At 39.1% G+C, this 18916-nt stretch overlaps 2 protein-coding genes across 6 annotated transcripts; one reads left to right on the top strand and one right to left on the bottom strand.

Annotated features, from left to right (window-relative positions):
* The first annotated feature begins 1898 nt into the window (after positions 1 to 1898).
* On the top strand, positions 1899 to 16348 carry LOC122074609 (transcription factor GTE6-like). Of its 5 annotated transcripts, none has more exons than XM_042639507.1 (12): positions 1899 to 2046; positions 2492 to 2543; positions 4682 to 4780; positions 4880 to 4930; positions 5898 to 6038; positions 10737 to 10946; positions 12763 to 12840; positions 13822 to 14046; positions 14177 to 14275; positions 14437 to 14495; positions 15680 to 15830; positions 15932 to 16348. In XM_042639507.1, exons 5-12 carry the CDS (start codon positions 5898 to 5900, stop codon positions 16097 to 16099), a joined length of 1131 nt encoding a protein of 376 aa, XP_042495441.1. In that variant the 5' UTR covers positions 1899 to 2046; positions 2492 to 2543; positions 4682 to 4780; positions 4880 to 4930; the 3' UTR covers positions 16100 to 16348. The 5 variants fall into 5 exon arrangements, with proteins under 5 accessions (XP_042495441.1, XP_042495444.1, XP_042495442.1 ...); XM_042639510.1 differs by having other exon boundaries at positions 4860 to 4930; XM_042639509.1 differs by lacking the exon at positions 1899 to 2046 and adding an exon at positions 2078 to 2228.
* A 664-nt stretch (positions 16349 to 17012) lies between these two features.
* LOC122074385 lies at positions 17013 to 17516 on the bottom strand. The gene has a single exon (XM_042639210.1). It carries the CDS (start codon positions 17514 to 17516, stop codon positions 17013 to 17015), a length of 504 nt encoding a protein of 167 aa, XP_042495144.1.
* Between the last annotated feature and the right edge of the window lie 1400 nt (positions 17517 to 18916).

Genomic DNA, 18916 nt, shown 5'->3' with positions numbered 1-18916 from the left:
CCCCAAATCCCAATGTCAGTTTAATCTTGAGAAATTTCTGAAATCCCTAACTCAACCCACCAATTAGATCCGACATTCTCTGTTGGTTCTGAAAGTTAGGGTTTCATCATTGAAGGATGGGATTGGTTCTGAAAGTTAGGGTTTAATTGTCGAAGGAGACGATGTCGATTTTGTTACTGTCCTCTTCCAAGAAGCTACTGACGGCGATACGGTGGGTTTTTTCGGAACAGGGGTGTTAAAGGCTCCCATCCTTTTTTCTCTCTCTCTCTCTCTGGTCATTTAAAAAATACCAGTAGTAACACGTCATCACTTGATAGTTTTACACATACCATTTTATATTTTTTAAGGTGATTTCTCATATAAAATTTGAAAACAGGGATGATACAAGATTTTTTTTTTTTCTTGTTAACAACTGTACAACCATTTAAAATGTAAAGACATTTTTACAAATATAAAACTAGGGGCCGTTTGATAACGTTTCAAGAAACACGTTTCTACCGTTTCTATTTCTAAAAACACCAGAAATGGAGTAAAAAACGTTTGATAAAACTGTTTTGTTTTACTTATTTTTAGAAATAGAAATAGAAATTTTTACTTATTTATGGTTCAAGAAACAACCCAGGCGAAACAAGTTCAACTTGTTTCGCCGTTTCTGTAAATGACTTGTGGTCATTTTTTCATTGGTTACTATTGACTTCTAAAAACATGATTTATCAAACACCTTCAATTTCGTTTCTGTTTCTAGAAACGGAAATTTATGTTTATGCCGTTTCTTGAAACAGAAACGACAGAAACGTTATCAAACGGGCCCTAGGGTTTCAGTATTTGGTATCTGGATCAGAATCAGACATATCAATGGATTTGCCTCTGATTTCTTTTCAAAATTAGTTTTTTCTAGGGAGAGTGATCTATTGGGGGGGGGGGGGGATAGTGTCCCAACGGTTTGCCTCTCTTCTCGCATCAAAATCGTTTGTAGTGAGATGATAAAATGCAGTGAAGATCCAACGGCTGGGAGAGTCCAATCATGCACCTCAATTGTTGAATGTTCATCATACCTCATTGCTCGTTGCATAGACAATTTGGACTCTCTCTCCCCTTTGCCCAGATAAATCATTTCACATGGAAGAGGAGAGAGACGGAGAACCTTTTCCTTTTTATTTTTTTCGTTTTAACCCTTAGTTCGTAGGGGTGTCAACCGGTCGGGCCGGTCCGGTTTCAGTCGGGCTTAATCGAGCTTGAAGACTTTCAAAGGCTACACCGTGTTTGCCCATTTAACTAATCGGGCTTAGTTATTGAGGGCATGGTACACTTTATATTCGGTCGGTCGGTCTCGGGCTATAATCGGGCTACCTTAATCGGGTTTTAGTCGGGCCTTAATCGGGCTATGGACATGTTTAATGTTAAACGAGCTTTAACCGGTTTTTAAACGGGCCCTCTTTAAAATGTGCTCTTATATTCCGGCCCACTCATGTAAGCCAAAAAAAATGACAATAAATCAATAAATGATACCAAATATAACCATTATTTAAAATGTGAACATGTCTTTTACTTTTTAGTTTTTATTCTTTAATTTGGGGGGTAAAATAGGTATTCTACAATCATTAAAGGGTCGGGCCAAGTCGGCACACAATAGGCTGGTCTCGGTCGGGCATTATTCGATCGGTCTCGGTCGGGCGCCCGTCGGTCGGGCGCCCGTCGGTCCAAGTAGCAAAACCGAGACCGACCATTTATAAACGGGCCGGGTTCAAGCCCGACACGTATAATAAACGGTCCGGGCCAGGCCGATCTATAAACGGTCGGTCCCGGTCGGTTTAGTCGGGTCGGGCCACGAATTGACACCCCTATTGGTTCGTATTGATTCGCTGATATAAGATCGGCCAAAAATCAGGATCGCCATCCACCGATACCAATCCGATCCGCTTACTGATCCATAAAACCATGGATACGACATGGGGGTAGGGTTTACCGTATACCCTTCAGAACCAGACATTCCCAACACTCCCCAGGTCCCACCCTTCTCACTCGACTGAGAAGCAAGAACCTCAGGTAAGCCGCCGCATGGCTGTTTGCATATTCCACATCTTTCGTTCTCTCCCTCTGCTTTTAGATATATCTCAGACTACTTCTGTCGTCTCTTCCTCTATGTTTCCTTGTATCTCTATGCACATTATGTTTTTCTCTATCTCTCCCTCCTTCCTTCCTCGCTCTCTTTGTCTCTCTGAAATAAGGTTGATTTCCGCTTGGCAACTCTCTCTCTCTCTCTATCTCCTCCATCCCCTAGTCGAAGAGTCCACTAATTGGTTAGGGTTTCCAGTACCAAACCCTAGAATCCGTGGGCATCGATATGGATGGAATTTTTTATTTAACGGGTGGGGCGATAATTCCTCACCCTTCTGTGTCTGGGTGCAGGAGCCGCGCGCCCAGGCTGCAATTTTTTGTTTTTTAGGGCTGAATGTTGATCACTGGGTAATGCGGTTTGTTTATCTTGCAGGGATAATTGCTTGAAATCATACCACCTCAACCGAGGTGGACACGACACCTAGGTATGATTCCTTAACTGCTAATCTCTTTGATTTGTCTTTTTATCTCCTATAATTCGTATGGAAATGGCTGAGTATTTTATCTGATATTGCATACCTGTGAATATCTGCCTCATTTCTGCAGATTTCTGACTCTGTTGCTATGTATGCTATCAATCTGTTACCATATTATTTGATGTCAAATCTGTTGCATGCAATATTATCTTCAGTAAATAAAATAACAGATGGGGGGTATTTGCTTATTTATGAATAATATCTTAAGTAAATGAAAGAAAAATTAAATTAAGTGTTGTGCTTTGCAGTAAGGAGACAATGCAATAAGACGATAGTCACCTAGACCGCAACTAGTCAGCCTGGACGCCTTGACAACTACAATTTCGATATACTTAAGGCAACCCTACTTTAGATATAGATCACCCGGTTGTGAAGATGTATAAGTGGACCCACAGTAATTGCTTGGTGGAGCAATCATTTATAGGTAGGGGCCAGTATGAGAAGATGCTCTCCATAGAAGGCGATCCAATATGCGACTAACCATTATTCAAGGGGAATGAAGAAGAGCTATATTGGCCATGGTACCCACTATACCACCATATACAGAACCAGAGCTTTCTGGGGCAAAGATGGTACTCACCATTGTCCATACCTTATCCACTAATACCTAGACTTGGGCCCTAGAGTGTCATACAAGCTTGTAATGTCTATATCCATGCTATCCACCTCCTCATTTAGTATGAACTGACGACACAGTCCTCTCGAGGAGCCTTTACGAGGAGCACGTGCACCATGGTTAGCATCATACATGGCATATTGAACTGAGTTTCTCCTATGAATCGAATGGGCTCTTTTGACCCTTCTCTCCCCATCCCTACTGGATGTCACCCTCATCTTCTAAACCAAGTGGGGATTCAAAAGGTTGTGGTGTCTATGAGTGACCTTGGCCCTTGCACGACATGAACATATCAACATCAACACCCATATGCTCGCAATCTTGGAGTTGGTCTAGAAAATCAGCTCCCCCCTTGAACTCTCTAGCTCTCGTTTTTCTCTTTCCAATAACTCTGCTCACAACCTCAGCTTGTTATATCTCTTGCCTATACGACTATCACATCACCAGGCTTGTCTTCACTACTATATTCCTTTGGTGGTGCAATTTGTTTCTCCAACACTAGTTCAAACTTTTCCCTATATTACCCTTTATGACGGCAGCCATCACCTTTTGCACCTCACCAGGAACCCTTTCACCACATCTCATAGCCACCCGCCAAGGAAAAGTAGACCAAATAGGGAGCCTTCCTCATACTTTCAAGGTAGAATTTCAATTGTCAAGGAATGGAATCTAAGGGAATGGAAGGTAGATAATGGTTAGGTCACATGGGAATGGAAGGTACACTACATAGGCACTGTTTGATAACGTTCTCAGAAACGCGTTTCTGCGTTTTCATGCTCTCAGAAACAGAGAAACGGGTTAAATACCGTTTGGTAAACGTGTTCCGTTTATGTTGTTTTCAGAAACATAAATTGAAATTTATGTTAATTTATGGTCCAAGAAACAGGAACGATGAGTCGTTTCTCGAAACAAGTTATCGACCAAAAATGCTATGTATCCCCGATAAGAAAAGAGCCCTTGAGGAAGAGCTCATTTTCTTCTCGCCTGTGGAAACACCACGAAAGTACCCTGCTACTCCTCTGCTGGATTTCTTCTGCAACTCGAGCTGCAGCACGACTCCCTTGCATCTTTAACTCCTGTTAACCCTCTACAACTCTCGTGAGGGCTCTGCAACTTCTGAAAGAAACTCTCTCTTGTGAACCCTTTGCAAATCTTCTCATGCTCAAAAGTGGACTCCACAGCTCTGTAACTCTCGATTTGGTTATTTGCTTCAAGAAGGTAACCATTGAACTCTTCTCTGATTTTAGCCCTAATATGTTAGTTTGTCACGAATCTCAAATGTGCCCTAGATTCTCATTCCCTGTTGGGATTCTTTACCGCCTTCTATATCTTTCTCGACTTTCCGATTCAGTCAGTCTATTTATCGATATTTTTAACAATGAATCTTGCCTTCGGTCGTTTCGCTTTACTGGAGAGATTGGAAGCTTTAGATTCTGAAGATTGATTCCCCCGTATTTATCTATAATGGCAGATCCGGTTCATTCTACTACAGAACAGGGAAGGGAAGACGCGTCTGGCAAAGTATTACGTCCCTCTTGAGGAATCTGAGAAACACAAAGTCGAATACGAGGTCGGATCATAATAAATCTTTATTTATCTTACACCCTTTCCCTTTCCATTTGGTGATTTTCGGTTTTCTTCATATGTAGAGCTATTGATTGCTCTCCAGGTTCATCGATTGGTGGTCAATAGGGATCCCAAATCGACGAATTTCGTTGAGGTTTGGGATCTGGAATTATTTTACATTACTGGTTATTTGCAAATTCTATTGCTGTTCTTTTTATTGTACCTGCTTTCTGATTTTGAGGCTCTGCTTTTAACTTTTAACCCTTTGAATGTTTGCCCACATTGTTTGTGGTGTTAAACTGGAGTCTTCCCTCTCATTTCCACACTCATATAATGGAATCTCTGATCAAATATATGTTTATATAGAAATTTCTTCTTGAAGAGCATATTTTTCCTGGATTTGGTACTTTATGGTGTATGGAAGAAACTCTTTTTGTTTATCATACCTGCATATGTATGGATAACTGTGTGCAAAAAACATTCCAAGAAACAGGTTTATCAAACACCCAAAAATCTGTTTCCGTTCCCAGAAACATGAATTTATGGTTCTGCTGTTTCTGGGAACAGAAACGGCAGAAATGTTGTCAAACGGTGCCATAGTATTTGTTAGGAATCGAGTATGCCAATTTGGTCTTGTGGACCTACCTCACATGATTCTCTTCCCACAATAATTGCACTGTTAGTCTGTGACGTCAATTTGTCGTTGCTAATGGGTACACCATGCCTTAATGCCAGGTCTACCCCTAGTCAACCTTACATTGTCGTAGTGAGATTTCAGATACTAACATAGACTTGGGCTGTAATGGTGTTTGAATTTTAGAGAAGTTGCAATGCCAGTCATTGACTCATTGCATCTTCTTTGATCTTCATATGGTTCCTGTCAGTCAGCAGAATTCTCATATGAATTTTATATTTCTGACTGCTGGATTTCATTAATTATTGATATCTTGTTTCATTTTTTGTCTTGTTCCATCCCTCTTTCTGCTTTTCTCGTTTGTTTTTGGTCATGCGTGTAATGATTTGCAGGAAGTCTAGTATGTGCTGTATAGCTTGAAATAATAATTCGATAAAATTATGTTGCTTCTCATTGAGAGCGTTTTTGAAATTTCTCCCTGTGACAGATGGAACCCGTTGATGCATTGATTCAAGAAAGAGCTCAAATGGATGGCCCTCTAATGGATATTAGGAAGGCTGAATACGATGCTCCAGCAGTGGAGATGTTAAGGCAATATGTCGATAAAACACTTGCAAAGGTTGATGAGGTGAGTTCTTGATTGAGAAGTAGAAATCAAACAATGCTTCCCCACCACATCCCCCCCCCAAAAAAAAAAAAGTTTGATTTTGACTTGCCATCATACTCTTTGAATTGAAAACATTAGGTGCTAAAATTGGAAAACCTGTGTCAGAAGTTCATATAGCTGATTAAATAATGTTATTTCTCCTATTATACTTATTCTACTATTCCTACAATCAAATTTATCATTTTTTCTTTGGTCATCATGAATGAATTTAGTTATATTCATATTTCTTCGGATAAATTAGTACCTATCTTTGTTTAAAATGTTGTAGAATTTATTATCTTGAAAGAAATTATATAATTATAATGCCCTCCAGTGTAATTTTATCCATTGCACAATGAGGCTTTGATGAACACTTTGTCACCCATTATTTATAAAACTACTCCTGGAGCTTGTTTTCATTTTTGATTTCTTGCCAACTAATATGAGAAGCTTGTTTTTTCTCCATTTATCAACTTTTGTACAAAACTCAGGGTTCCTAACTACCCTGATGGGATTCAGGCCATTTCAAAGCAATCAGACTCACGAGCATCTCTGTCCTCTATTATCATGAAAGAAAATACCCTCATCCATTGGGGAGGCTTTCATTTGATTCCTTTTCATTGTCCAGCTCTTTAATGGTCATAACTTAATACCTATCCAATTATTACTATTAGGGAAATTTATGCCTCCTTCCTTGTACTTTGTCAAAATTACATATAGATCCGAATGTTTTCAGAATTACGCCAATACGCCCCCTCCCCTAGCTATGACGGTGCTACTATGCTGTTAGTTTTAAACCACAAAAGACCATATTACCCTTAATGGAAAAACAACTTCATCTTGAAGAGCCATTATACCCTTTTATTCCTCTTATACCCAAACGCCCAAATCCCTTTCGTGAAACCCTTATCCAGGAAGGGAGCAGTCAGACATCGAAGGCGCAGGTGGTGGTGCTGCCGTTGCTGTTGCTGCCCCATTTGGAGGCGCATGTGGTGGTAGCACTGCTGCAGCTGCTCCTGCAGTTGAGGAGAAGAAAGAAGAGCCCAAGGAAGAGAGTGATGATAATATGGGATTCAGCTTGTTCGATTAGGAGCTTCTTTCAGAGGATGATGGTCTCTCTGTTCCCATTGGTTTACGGTGTCGGTAGTGACTGTTATATGGCGTAAGAGATAAAAATCCCAAGAGGGTGCGCAATGGAATTGGGACCTCAACATTCTAAAATCTAACAAGAAGAATCAGCAATGAATTCGGTTTGGTTTTTGAATCTTTGATAAGAAGCCATAGAAATCAGAAGCATACCACCATAGAGATCATAGTGCTGCTATATATAGAATAGCACTTATCACTCTCTCTCTCTCTCTCTCTCTCTCTCTCTCTCTCTCTGAAACTGCATATCATGGGAAACCTCTTCCCCTCCAGTTAGACCGGATGCAACAATGCACCTGAATTGTAGATCACAATCTGTTTAGGACTTTAGGTATCCCGAATGTCTCATTCTCTTGAGGGATATCCAATTCAGAAGCCACCTGGAGCATAGAAATCTGATTATGAAGCCTTTTGATAGCCTCCGGAGGATTAATTATAAAGACATTAGAGGGTGATTATACGAGTTCTCCTCAAGCTGCTTCTTCCATTCCTCACTGGATAACTTGTGAAGAATCAAATTGAAAACCAGTGATGCAGGAGCGCTTCAATGGATTGACCAGAACCCGTTCGAGAATCTTTTATTTTGGGTTATTTTAGGGTAGCTGTTACACAAGTTTTAATTTCCAATTTTAGTTTTATTTTGTTTCTATTTTATGCATCTAAAATAATTTGGAGTTTCTATTTCAGTTTAAGATTTTAATTAGGAATTTATTTTAGTTTGGTTTAATATAAATTGGCATGTAGCCCAAGTTACTGGGAGATGAAAAAGAAGAATGAATTGAGCTTATGAAATGCCTACGTGGCTGTGTGCTCCCGCCCCCCTCTTCCCTGTGATTTCTCTTTCCCCCTCAAACATCTCTTCTTCTCTTCCCTTGAGTAACCCTCTTTCTCCTTCTTCTTCTTATACTTCTTTTCTGGTTTTCTGCTCTGTTCAGCAATCCTATGATTCCAGAAAGAGAGGTGTTGATCTACTTTGATTCTTTATCTGTCCATCTCAGATTCTAGGCACTAAGCCAATACCCTAGGGCGACCCAGGCTGCCAAATCTGAACCCAATAGGTCGCTGAACTGGAATTTCTAACCTGAGTTTCAGGTATGGTCTCTGTTCTACCGCTAGAATTTGATTCAGATCCTCCATATTGAATTCTGGGCTGCTGTTTCAAGCCGGTGGCTGTGAGAAATAAGTGGTCCTTGTGTTGCGACCCTCCTCCAGAAATTTCTGGTCAATCCAAGGCTAAACCAGGGAGCTCTTTCTCTCGAAGCTTTGCTGGTTTCCACCGCCTGCATGTCTTTTCCCAGCTTGAAGACAACTCAATCGTGGGTTTGTTTCTTTAAGGCACTACATTTTTATTTTCAGGTTTACCCCTATTCTTCTATTCTAATTAATGTGTTGTCCCTTCTTTCCCTTCCATTCCAAGAATACCTCTCCCCTTTCATAAGTTACTTTCTTCTTCTAAAGTGGGGATTCAAGAAGTCTTCTAGGTCTTCGTCTTTTGTGTAAAAGTCCTTTTGTTTTACTTCCATATTGTTGCCCCTATTTTCCCTCATTATTACACCCCACCATTAAGTCATTTGCAATTCCTAGTTTGTTCCTAAACAACAAATGGTAACTCCTTTCAAATCCCTTTGCCTCTTTAGTTGTTATTAACCACTTGAAAGTTCTGGTATATTACAAGACTGATGCGAAACCGGGTTCCCAAAACTGGAATCGGCTCACTTATGGGCCCATTCAATAGTGAAATAATCAAATATCAAGGATAATGGCAGTTCTGTAAATAACTTGAAGTTTCTAATAAAGGGTGGCAATCTGGTAAATAGATGGTAACTTGTAAAAGAGTGGCAGTTTTGTAATTAGCTGGAATTTAACCAAGGGAAGGCAAAAGTGACTTGAGTGGAGAGTATAACGTAAGGCCAAGAACAAATTAGGAATACGAAATAAAGGACAGACAAATCTGATTAGGCATAAAAGGGAGGGCCACTTTAGGAAATAAGGGGAAAAAAAATTAAGAAACTCACTTTATGAGGTTGTCTTCAACCTCACGACACAAACAGTAGCCCAGCGGCAAAAGGGAAAGCTTGCTGTGGTGAGAACTCTGTCCAGGTTCATTGATTCAGCCCAAAATCTTCGACGAAGCTTGTACACCCTCTGGCCTCTTGATTCTGACAGGAAAATACTTCAAACAGAAAACAAAGATGAACAGTAGTCCCTGCTATTCAGATCTGGTGGTAATAGGAGAACCAGAACCTGCTGTCGGTTGACCTGCTCACAACAGAGGATGGCTTGGGGAAGAAACTCCAGGGTTCTAATCGCCTATGAGAGCCCTACTCTCGAAACCTCAGGGTCAATCCAGTGGAAATAAAGCTTCAGCGAAGATTTCTTTCAGTTCTGGTAGTATCGCCCAGAACAGGGTACGGAAAAAAAACCGGGAAAAAATAGTGAAGATGAAGAAGGGAAGAGGTGAAAGAATTTTAGAGAGGGAGAAGAAGGGTTTGGCTATAGCTTCAACCAAGGAAAAGTATTCATCCAACTTCAATTCAGTTCTGCAAATCTACCCAATATTGTCCAGCGATTACATATAAATAAGAGAAAGACATCTCAAGAATGGAAACTTGTCTAATAAGAAATAAACTAAAACTAGAAATCAAAATACTACTCCTACGTATCTACTTCTAAAACAAGGAGATTCAAATATATTAAGATTGCTTCCCTAATTATCAACTACCTACCCTTTCCAGACCAGAATATCGGTTTGGGTTGGTTCTGTCTTGGCTTAGGCCTCCATAGTGGGTCAGTTCGGTCCAGCCAAGCCAAGGCATCTGCATCAAAGATTGCCATTGATTATGATATTTGTGCTATTTGTTAATTAGGTGGGCCATACGTGATCCGATTCCGGTTTTGGAACCTGTATCTGCATCAACCGGAGGTTGAAGCAATCAGAGAGCATCCGAGAGCATGGGTTGAAGATGATCAAGGGAGGCTGCCTTCCCTCTTTTGTTTTCATTGACGGGAATATAGGTAAGTTCACCTATAAAGAAGACATTTTGGGCATTAAATGTTATGATATTAGGTGGTGTCATCAGTTAACAGTCCCAATTTAACGGGCACTAACAGATTGGACTTCATTGTGAAAATCTTACAAAATCCAGGGGAGAGCGGGGGGCAAAGTCTCTTAAAACGTTTGGATCCATATGTAATTTCGGCAAAGTACAAGGGAGGGGAGCGTTTTAACAGTCCCATCTTTATCCAATATCTGTTATTTTCAGTACCAAAGGTTCTTACAACACTTTGAATTTATTGATTATTTGGAGACATCTGATGCCAAGGTCTCCACACTTAATTAGCTGAAGATTACTGATTAATCAATCAGTGTTGCAATTTTTTCCTCTTTCATTTATGGAATTACAACTCTAATTGCATATTTTTTGTTTCCTTTTTTAATTCTGCCCCGCCTTTTTTGCCTTTATTCTTTTCCCCTTTCTGAACACACCAAACTGATTGTTCTTATAGTTTTTTTTTTTTTTTCTTAACTTGCAGCTTGAGCAGAAAGTGAATGAGGTGGAACAGTTCTATTCGTCTTCAAATAAAAAACAACCGAACAGTTCTAAATGTGGCTCAGTGGTGAAGGATAGGGAGAAACCAATTCCTAGCATCAAGAGGCAGCAACAAGATGCAGCACGGAGAGAGGCGGCTAGTGCAAAAAGGATGCAAGAGCTTATGCGTCAATTCTCCACAATATTGCGTCAGGCAATTGACAGACCTTGCTTTTGTTCTTGTAATAATGGGCCATATTTTTTTTTTTGTCATCTTTTAATGCTATGTTATTCCATAATCAAGAAATAAAAAGAAAAACCTTTGTTTTTTTTGCTTTGCGGAGTTCAAAATATGTATACTTTCGTTTTTCTCTTTTGCGTTTTTCCAATAGATCTGGTGTTCTCCTATAATTGTGAAAATAAATCCATTCAGAAATATATAATGCTTATTCTATTTTAGAGTCTGTTATGGAAACACGGATCTTTTGTTCTCAAATGTCTGTCTGTTTTTTTAAGTGTGCTCTGATGTCTATTGTATGCGTTAATCTAATTTTTCCTTATAGAACACTGATTGAGGTATAAGTTATGTATGCAGTAGCTCTAGGAGTAAAATATGCTACAACCATTATATTGTATCCACCCGAAGCACAAAATTATATAAAAAAAATTAAAAGAAGAAAGCAAAAATGTTGATAATCTCCGTGAGTCCCTTTCCAACTTCCTTTTTCTTGTCCAGAATCAAGGTTCCAGTATGGTTGGTGTATTCTAAATGAAAAACAGGACTGATCTTGGTTGGGCAATTCAGATAACTCTCCTGGTTTGTCTGAATTTGAGATGGCGAATTATACTGAATTAGTTTATGGTTGATGTTATCTTAAGTTGGTATTTATTGTGCATCTGCTGGATTTTGAGTTTGGATCTTGTGTATTACATCTTTTTGAAATTATTTATACTCTCGTTTATACTTATTTACTTCCTGGGAACAAAATCAAATATACATAGATATGGCATTTCAGACAAAACCTGGTCAGAAATGGACATAGACCCTAGACCCTTGACCATAATCCAAGTTCAAACCAAGTTCGGGCTGGACAAAGAAGCAGAGACATGCAATATTGTCCAACGTGGACCTGGATTTCTCCTGATTTTTTTGCCACCCCTACTAGCCAGACAGCAGATACCAAAGGAAGTCCAGACAAAAAGAAACCCCCTTTATGTCTACTATGAGAAACATTTAAGTGGTGGGAATTGCATCATTTTTGAAACTGTGCTATTTGTAGCCCCCCTCGTGGATTCCAAGTGATGTTCCTGGACTGAAGAACCATATGCTTAAGCTATTTTGGGAGTAAAAAGTCATGGAAACTTCTCAACTCAATGTTTTGTCAGAGTTCCAAATGTGAGCGGATTCAGGGGCCATAGATCATTTATAATGATCCATAAAGAGTATCAAACCTCCTTCCATCATCTTCTATAAAAGATAAAATATGTATAATATGCAGTGAGCGCTGCCACATGTTTCAGATGCTGGGTAATGGGAGGTTATATTCATCAGTAAATTATGACTTGGTTGCATGGCCAAAAAAATAAAAAAGTTAAAGAAGTTACTTCCCATATGTTCACAATCATTATCTAGAACATAAACCATTTGTTGACTCAATTATATCATGATAATGGTTAATCTGTTTTATGGATGTGTAGCAAGATTGAAAGCACAATGTAATTAAAAAAAAAGTACGATGAAAGGCTCTTCTTGAGTATTTTGTGATCCATCATCCAAGAGATTTACTGCGATGCTTGCAACCTGAGACCTTTCTGTGTTAACTTATTAACAATCTTCTCCTTAACTGTAACCATTGTTGTCATGGTATCTGGGTGACCCAATGTGTTGTAGGGGGCCTGGATGCCTAGGCAATGCCTTGGCGACTATAACTGTAACTATATGCATGTCATGGAACTCTTATCATATTAAGTTAGAACGTAATATACTTCTGTTATTGAGGACTTATTTAATCGCTGAATTTACTCACCAGATTACACAGCACAAATGGGCAGGGCCCTTTCTGGAGCCTGTAGATGTTGAAGGTCTTGGCCTACATGACTACTATGAGGTAATTTCTTTCTCACGTATCTTTTTTACTCTTTTCTCAGTATTGTCTGCCTTAACATCGGGTAGTCAAGGCAACATGAGGAGTTACATTGGCGGTAAGGCAACATTATCATTGCTGATGGCCAACTATGCAAGCACCTGGACACCACATGTGCACGTAAATAACCTGGCTTGGGACCACCAGCAAACGTTGTTGGCAGAGTTATGCCTTACGAAGTCTAGTTTCTAATTTTAAAAGAGCCTTAATATGAATAAATAAGTCTTTTAGGAGTTTTCTATTTTTAGAAGACCATTTTTTTTTTCCTCTCAGGAAGAGTCAAGTTTGGTGCCTAATTTGTATTATTTGTTTAGAGTGAATAAATAAGTCTTCTAGGAGTTTTCTATTTCTAGCAGACATTTTTTTTTTTGGTCTGTAAGGAAGAGTCAAGTTAGGTGTCTAATTTGTATTGGTTATGAATTTATGATATATAAATTATAATTATTATTTTTTTGGATAATTAACATTTATGGATCAGAGAGAAAAGTAGTACATAGTGATACATAGGGGACATGCTTCCATGCAATGATCGACTCAATGAGCTAATCAATACACTTTACAATGCCTGAATAAAAAAATACATAGTAATACGTTGTAGAGGATCAGATGACAAGTATACATCCACAATGGAATATAATCTCCAAATCAACTCCTAGGAAGCACTACCCCTTCTATAGGCTTTGAAAATATATAACAATGTGTAGTGACTCCAAAGCTGGATGATTTTGTTTAGTTCCCCCCCCCCCCCCCCCAAGAATCTATTCATTTATTATATGTCAACATTGTGGTTCTTCAAATTAACATACTTGTTTATGTTAGTGATTCCAATCCATTGACTTGTAGGAGCGCTTTCCTTGTTTTTGTTACTTGTTCAACATTAGTATCAGTTTTTGGATTTTTTCAGTGTAGGCACTTGATTAATTTGTCACAAGCAGTGTATACCAGGTTATTGAGAAGCCCATGGATTTTAGTACAATAAAGAATAAGATGGAGGCCAAAGATGGCAGTGCTTATAAGAATGTCCGAGAGATATATGCTGATGTGAGGTTGGTTTTCAAGAATGCAATGACATATAATGATGAAAGTGATGATGTTCATGTGATGGCCAAAACTTTGTTGGCAAAATTTGAGGAAAAGTGGCTAAAACTTTTGCCAAAAGTTATTGAGGAGGTAAAAGTTCACTAGTAATTCGTTTTCATGTATATTTTCATTTCCTGCTGAAGTGTATCTTTTGACACAGATTTAAAATAAAAGAAAAGAAAAACAAGGGTTACTTACTTCCAAACCTTATTACTTGCAGGAAACATGGCGAAAAGAGGAGGAAGCAGAGGCACTGTCAAACATGCAGCTTGCTCAGGAAGCTGCTCATGCAAAGATGGCTAGGGATGCAAGTAATGAGGTAGGTTAAAGTGTCAAAACCTGTCTTTTAAGCATAAATGTGTATGAAATATGTGGGGTGCGTGTGCTTGGATGGGGCCCCAGGAGAAACCTGTGGTTCTTGCAGTGTTCTATTTTAGTCTTTGCAATGATCTGGTCTTATTTATTCTGAATTTTTTACAGCTTTGTGAGGTTGATATGCATCTAGAAGAACTCAGAGAAATGGTGATCCAAAAGTGCAGGTTTGTTCTTTATGTATGTTCTGGTCTTGTAGAATTGAAGTATTATTTGTTTTGTTCTTTAGTGTTAGATTTGATTTCATTGCATACACATTGGCTGGTGAATATTCACTTTTTAATTTTATGTAATATATAACTCAGCCTTTTAACTTTATGTAATTGAATCCAATTATTTAAAGCAATCAGCGTGTTGGAATACCATTTTGCTCACTGTGATGAATGATAATTAGGAAATCAGCTAATTTTAATGCCAAGAGGGTAGTAATGCCAAATGTTGATGTCTTTCCAGATGTACTAAGGAAAGATCTATGATATGTGTTAAATGTTACTCATGATAGGGGGATTGTCCCTATGGTGAGTGATGTTGGAGTCTTAGTGTTTACTTTTCTGTATTATTTCCTTTATTAGATTGTAATTAGGTGTTGGAGTCTTAGTAGGAAACATTCTGAATCCTATCATGGCAGGTTGGATTCTCATCTGTTGCTCTCTCCTCTCCTCTCCTCTCTCTTTACAATTGCAAGTACTGGTTTCAGATCCTTGTTTTCGTACATGGTATCAGAGCAGTAACCAGTATTTGCCTTCTCTTGCACCAGTACTTGCCTTCTCCTTGATAACTGTTTTGAGAATTGTACAGGGTTCTCTCATTTATGGTGTACAGCCACCTATTCTGTCTATTCTTCTTTGTGAAACTCAAGTTGATAGAAGAACAACTTGTGTTCCGTATACTGATGAAATTTTACTTGTATGATCATACCTGAAGTTTTTCCCTACCCAGCTACTACCGATGAATCAATTCATTCCTGAAATGTTTCAGCAATAGCAGCATCCTTCAATTGAAGATGTATCTAAATTTCATTCTTCAGGTGTTTAAGGCCTGCAGTTTTCAGCATTTTTCAGTGGTACTGATACAAAGATTTAAGAAACTATCCAATTATTTTTCGGGAAAGGGAAGAATGAGTAATAAGAGCCTTTGAGCAACTTCTTTCATATCTTGGTTGAATGAGATACACACTTACGGCCTGGACGGGGTTTACAACTTCACAAATTTATTACCAACTACCACATCGTGCTTTGGAGCTGTTGCCAACACATCATCATACTTGAACTATATGTGGAACATTTTGATTTTCTCATCTTACTGCTTGCTTGTGCAAAAATGATACTACTTTAAAATATTTCTTTTCTAGGAAAATGTCAACGGAGGAGAAAAAGAAACTGTGTTCTGGCCTTAGTCGATTGGATCCAGAAGATCTCAACAAGGCATTGGAGATTATTGCTAAGAAGAACCCAAGTTTCCAAGCCACTGCTGAAGAGGTGGAACTGGATATGGATGCTCAGGTATTTATTGATCTTTCTTAGCGGGAAATAGTATTCCATATTTGCTTCTACTTCATCAATTAAAGTATATATTTGTCTTAAAATTTCTGTTCCCCATGCAGAGTGAGTCAACTTTGTGGAGGTTGAAGTTCTTTGTTAAGGGGGCATTAGAAAGTAGTGGGAAGAGTTCTGTGAGCATGGGAGGCAATGACTACTCCAAGAGAAAAAGAGAAATCTGCGATGCTCGTGCCAAGACTGAAAAGAAACGAGGTAAAAAGCTCTCGTCCTGATTTATATAGATTGTGGCAGTTTTGATTCTCTGTCTAGGCTCTAGCTGTTTGTGGTAGTAGTGTGTCAAGTGAATGTTAAGAGACTGAGCCTATTGAATGGATCAAGTAATTTTGTGTTTCACTTTTATAGATTGGTCTGAAAACCTTCCTGAGTTTTGTACCGACATGATATGAAACAGATGATGCTTAGTATTTATTCCTCTTTTTGTAAATAAAATTAAAAAAATAGAAGTAATTGTTCAGTGGAAACAGGAAATTTTTAGTGCTTTATTTTTTCCATGTAGCTCCGTTTTGGCTGAAACTTGAGTAGGGAACTTTGGGTTGTCCACAAAATCTTAGCCTCCTCCAACCTGCCATATGACAGGAGATGAGTGTAGACTGGGTAGCATTACATGGTCTGTGTAGACCAGAAAACCCCTACCCTCGAATGAAACGAAGCAAGTGTATTTTAACTTGATTGGTTTGAACCTCGTTTCAGAATTCTGTATTTCTTTACCTGAGGAAATAATCAACTAGCATGGATGATGTCAAACCATATTCCCTAGTTCTTCACACTTCACAAAATTGAAGCTAATTAGTAACGCTTATTCAATATCATCAAAGCCTTGAAATGGAACAAACATGGGCAACATCCAAGGGAAGTCCCTAATTGAAAGAACTAAAAAATCAAAAAAATAGGGGAAGGTGGAAACATAGCCAAAGATGATACACCAACTTGACTTCAATTTCCATTGAATGTATCATATCACCCTATAAATTAATTTTTGAAACTTGTAGACAAAAGTAAAAAACAGATAACAGTCAAAAGGTTCGAACTCGACACCTCCCGGTGAGCCATGGGCTTTCAGTGCACCACAGCTCACCAACTATGCTAGACAGTTGTTTTTCCACCAGCTTGAATAGGACCATCTTCTCAAACCCAAACAGTGTGCTGTATCAATATAAATAGGATAACCAGATTAAGGATGATCTTATACACAACCTTCATCCCCTTAATCAAGGCGTCGCTCTTGGTCAAGGCCTCAATACCATTGAAATCTTCTAAAACATAAATCACCAAAGCCAATTGCCACACAATATTGATATAAACAACCCCACCCAGGTAGGGGACGAGAAGAAGGGACAGAAGTGCTGTCCCGGCGTTGGTTCCAGGATTGACAGCGGAGGGAGTAAGTACCAAGAGAACCACCACAACAACATTGTAAATGGAGTCATCGATGAAGCTCCATAGGAATGTGTCCATGAGGTGCTTCCAAACCTTAGGGACGACGGTCATGATGGCCTTCTTGAAGGTCAGTTCTTTCTCTTTGGTGTAGATAGAAGAGCTAGCAATGGAGTACACCACTGCAGAGGTGAAGAAAATGGAGAAGATGATAAGGAAAGAGGTAAGCCACCTTGAGGAGCAAGGAAGTGACATATTCCAACGAGAATATTTGATTGATCTCAGAGAGTAGGGAGTGAGCTAGTAAGATGAAGGTGGGTGGGAGGACAAATATAAGGGTGATCTTGGAGAAGAGTTTTGGCCATGAGAAGATGATCTTGAAGGATGATGATTCCTTGTGGATTCCAAACAAGCCCAGCAGAAAATGGAGCTCCTCCTCTGGTTTTCTATCCATTTCTCTCTGTGCTTGTACTTGGAACACTCTTCAATTCTCTGGTTCTTGAGTTGAGGAGTCTCTGGGTCTTCTTGTCTCTCCTTTAAATAGTCTTTGCAATTGAGATGGAGAGAGAGAGAGGAAAAGAGGAAAATTCCTTTTGCTGTCAAAACACCTCTTGATAAAGTACAACTCATTAAAAAATGCCTTTTGACTTTATAAAAGAATTTGGATTTTGAAACACGTTAAACTTTGTGAATAGTGAGGAATCTAAGGAAAGGAAAACATTGAGACTTAAGATAGAGTTGCAGTATTTAAAGCCCTTTGAGTTGCAATAAAATAAGGGTAATTTACAGCGTCACCTCTTGGAGAATGCCAGTATTGTAGGAACACCCCCTCTCTTTCACCAAATTAGACTTAAACCCCTACTTTCAGTCTCCATTAAGGAATATACCTTATATGCTGATATCAACTACTATATTTTATTTTAAATACCAAAATGCCTTTACTAAATGTGAGTCCCTAAAAGGCCCATGTAATGAGTCTCATCCTCAAATCGATAGTTCCTATACCTTTCTCCCAAATCAAGCACTATTGATCATAGCAGCGGTGGCAGCGGCGTCGGCAACAACGGCGATCAGCACGAACTCACAGCGGTGGAGGGCGGCGACAACGGCAATTAGCACGAACTCACAGAGGTGGTGGGCAGCAGCATTGGTGACAGCGGCGATCAGCACGAACTCACGATGGTGGAGGCAGCGGCACCGGCGACAACGGCAATCAATAGGAACTCTCTCTCTATGTGTTTAACCTGTGAATCCGTTTTTTTCTTCTCCAATTTTAGGTTTCTCTGTCTTAGATTCTTTCAATGGATTAGTTCCAAAACCAGAAAGACATTGCAAACAACCCATAAAACAGAGAGGAAAAAAAAAAAAAAGAAAAAGAAAAAGAAAAAAGCTCTTCAGCATCTCTCTGCAAAAACCTCATTCACTCCTAAAGATTTAATTTTCCCATAAAGTGCCAACTGAAACAAAAACACAAGTAGAGCAGATGAAAGGTGGAACTTATTTCTCACCTTTGGTATTTTGAGAAGCGTCAATGGAACTGAGTGAGGGAGACTGACATACTCTGAAGCATGAGGTAGGGCCATCATGCAATTTGACTGCGTAGCTTAAAATGGAGTAACCACTCTCGCCTCTTCTCGGTAATTATATTTGTTACT

This window comes from Macadamia integrifolia, chromosome 3 (genome assembly GCF_013358625.1).
Source record: "Macadamia integrifolia cultivar HAES 741 chromosome 3, SCU_Mint_v3, whole genome shotgun sequence".
Lineage (NCBI taxonomy): Eukaryota > Viridiplantae > Streptophyta > Magnoliopsida > Proteales > Proteaceae > Macadamia > Macadamia integrifolia.
The sequence above is the reverse complement of the archived record's forward strand: the minus strand, read 5'-3'. Positions and strand labels throughout refer to the sequence as shown.

Coding starts and splice junctions, on each gene's coding strand:
- LOC122074609 (XM_042639508.1), top strand. CDS start 5,898: ATGGAACCCGTTGATGCATTGATTCAAGAAAGAGCTCAAATGGATGGC. Junction 6,039..10,736: donor CACTTGCAAAGGTTGATGAG/GTGAGTTCTTGA, acceptor CTTAACTTGCAG/CTTGAGCAGAAAGTGAATGA. Junction 14,047..14,176: donor TGCCAAAAGTTATTGAGGAG/GTAAAAGTTCAC, acceptor TATTACTTGCAG/GAAACATGGCGAAAAGAGGA.
- LOC122074385 (XM_042639210.1), bottom strand. CDS start 17,516: ATGTCACTTCCTTGCTCCTCAAGGTGGCTTACCTCTTTCCTTATCATC.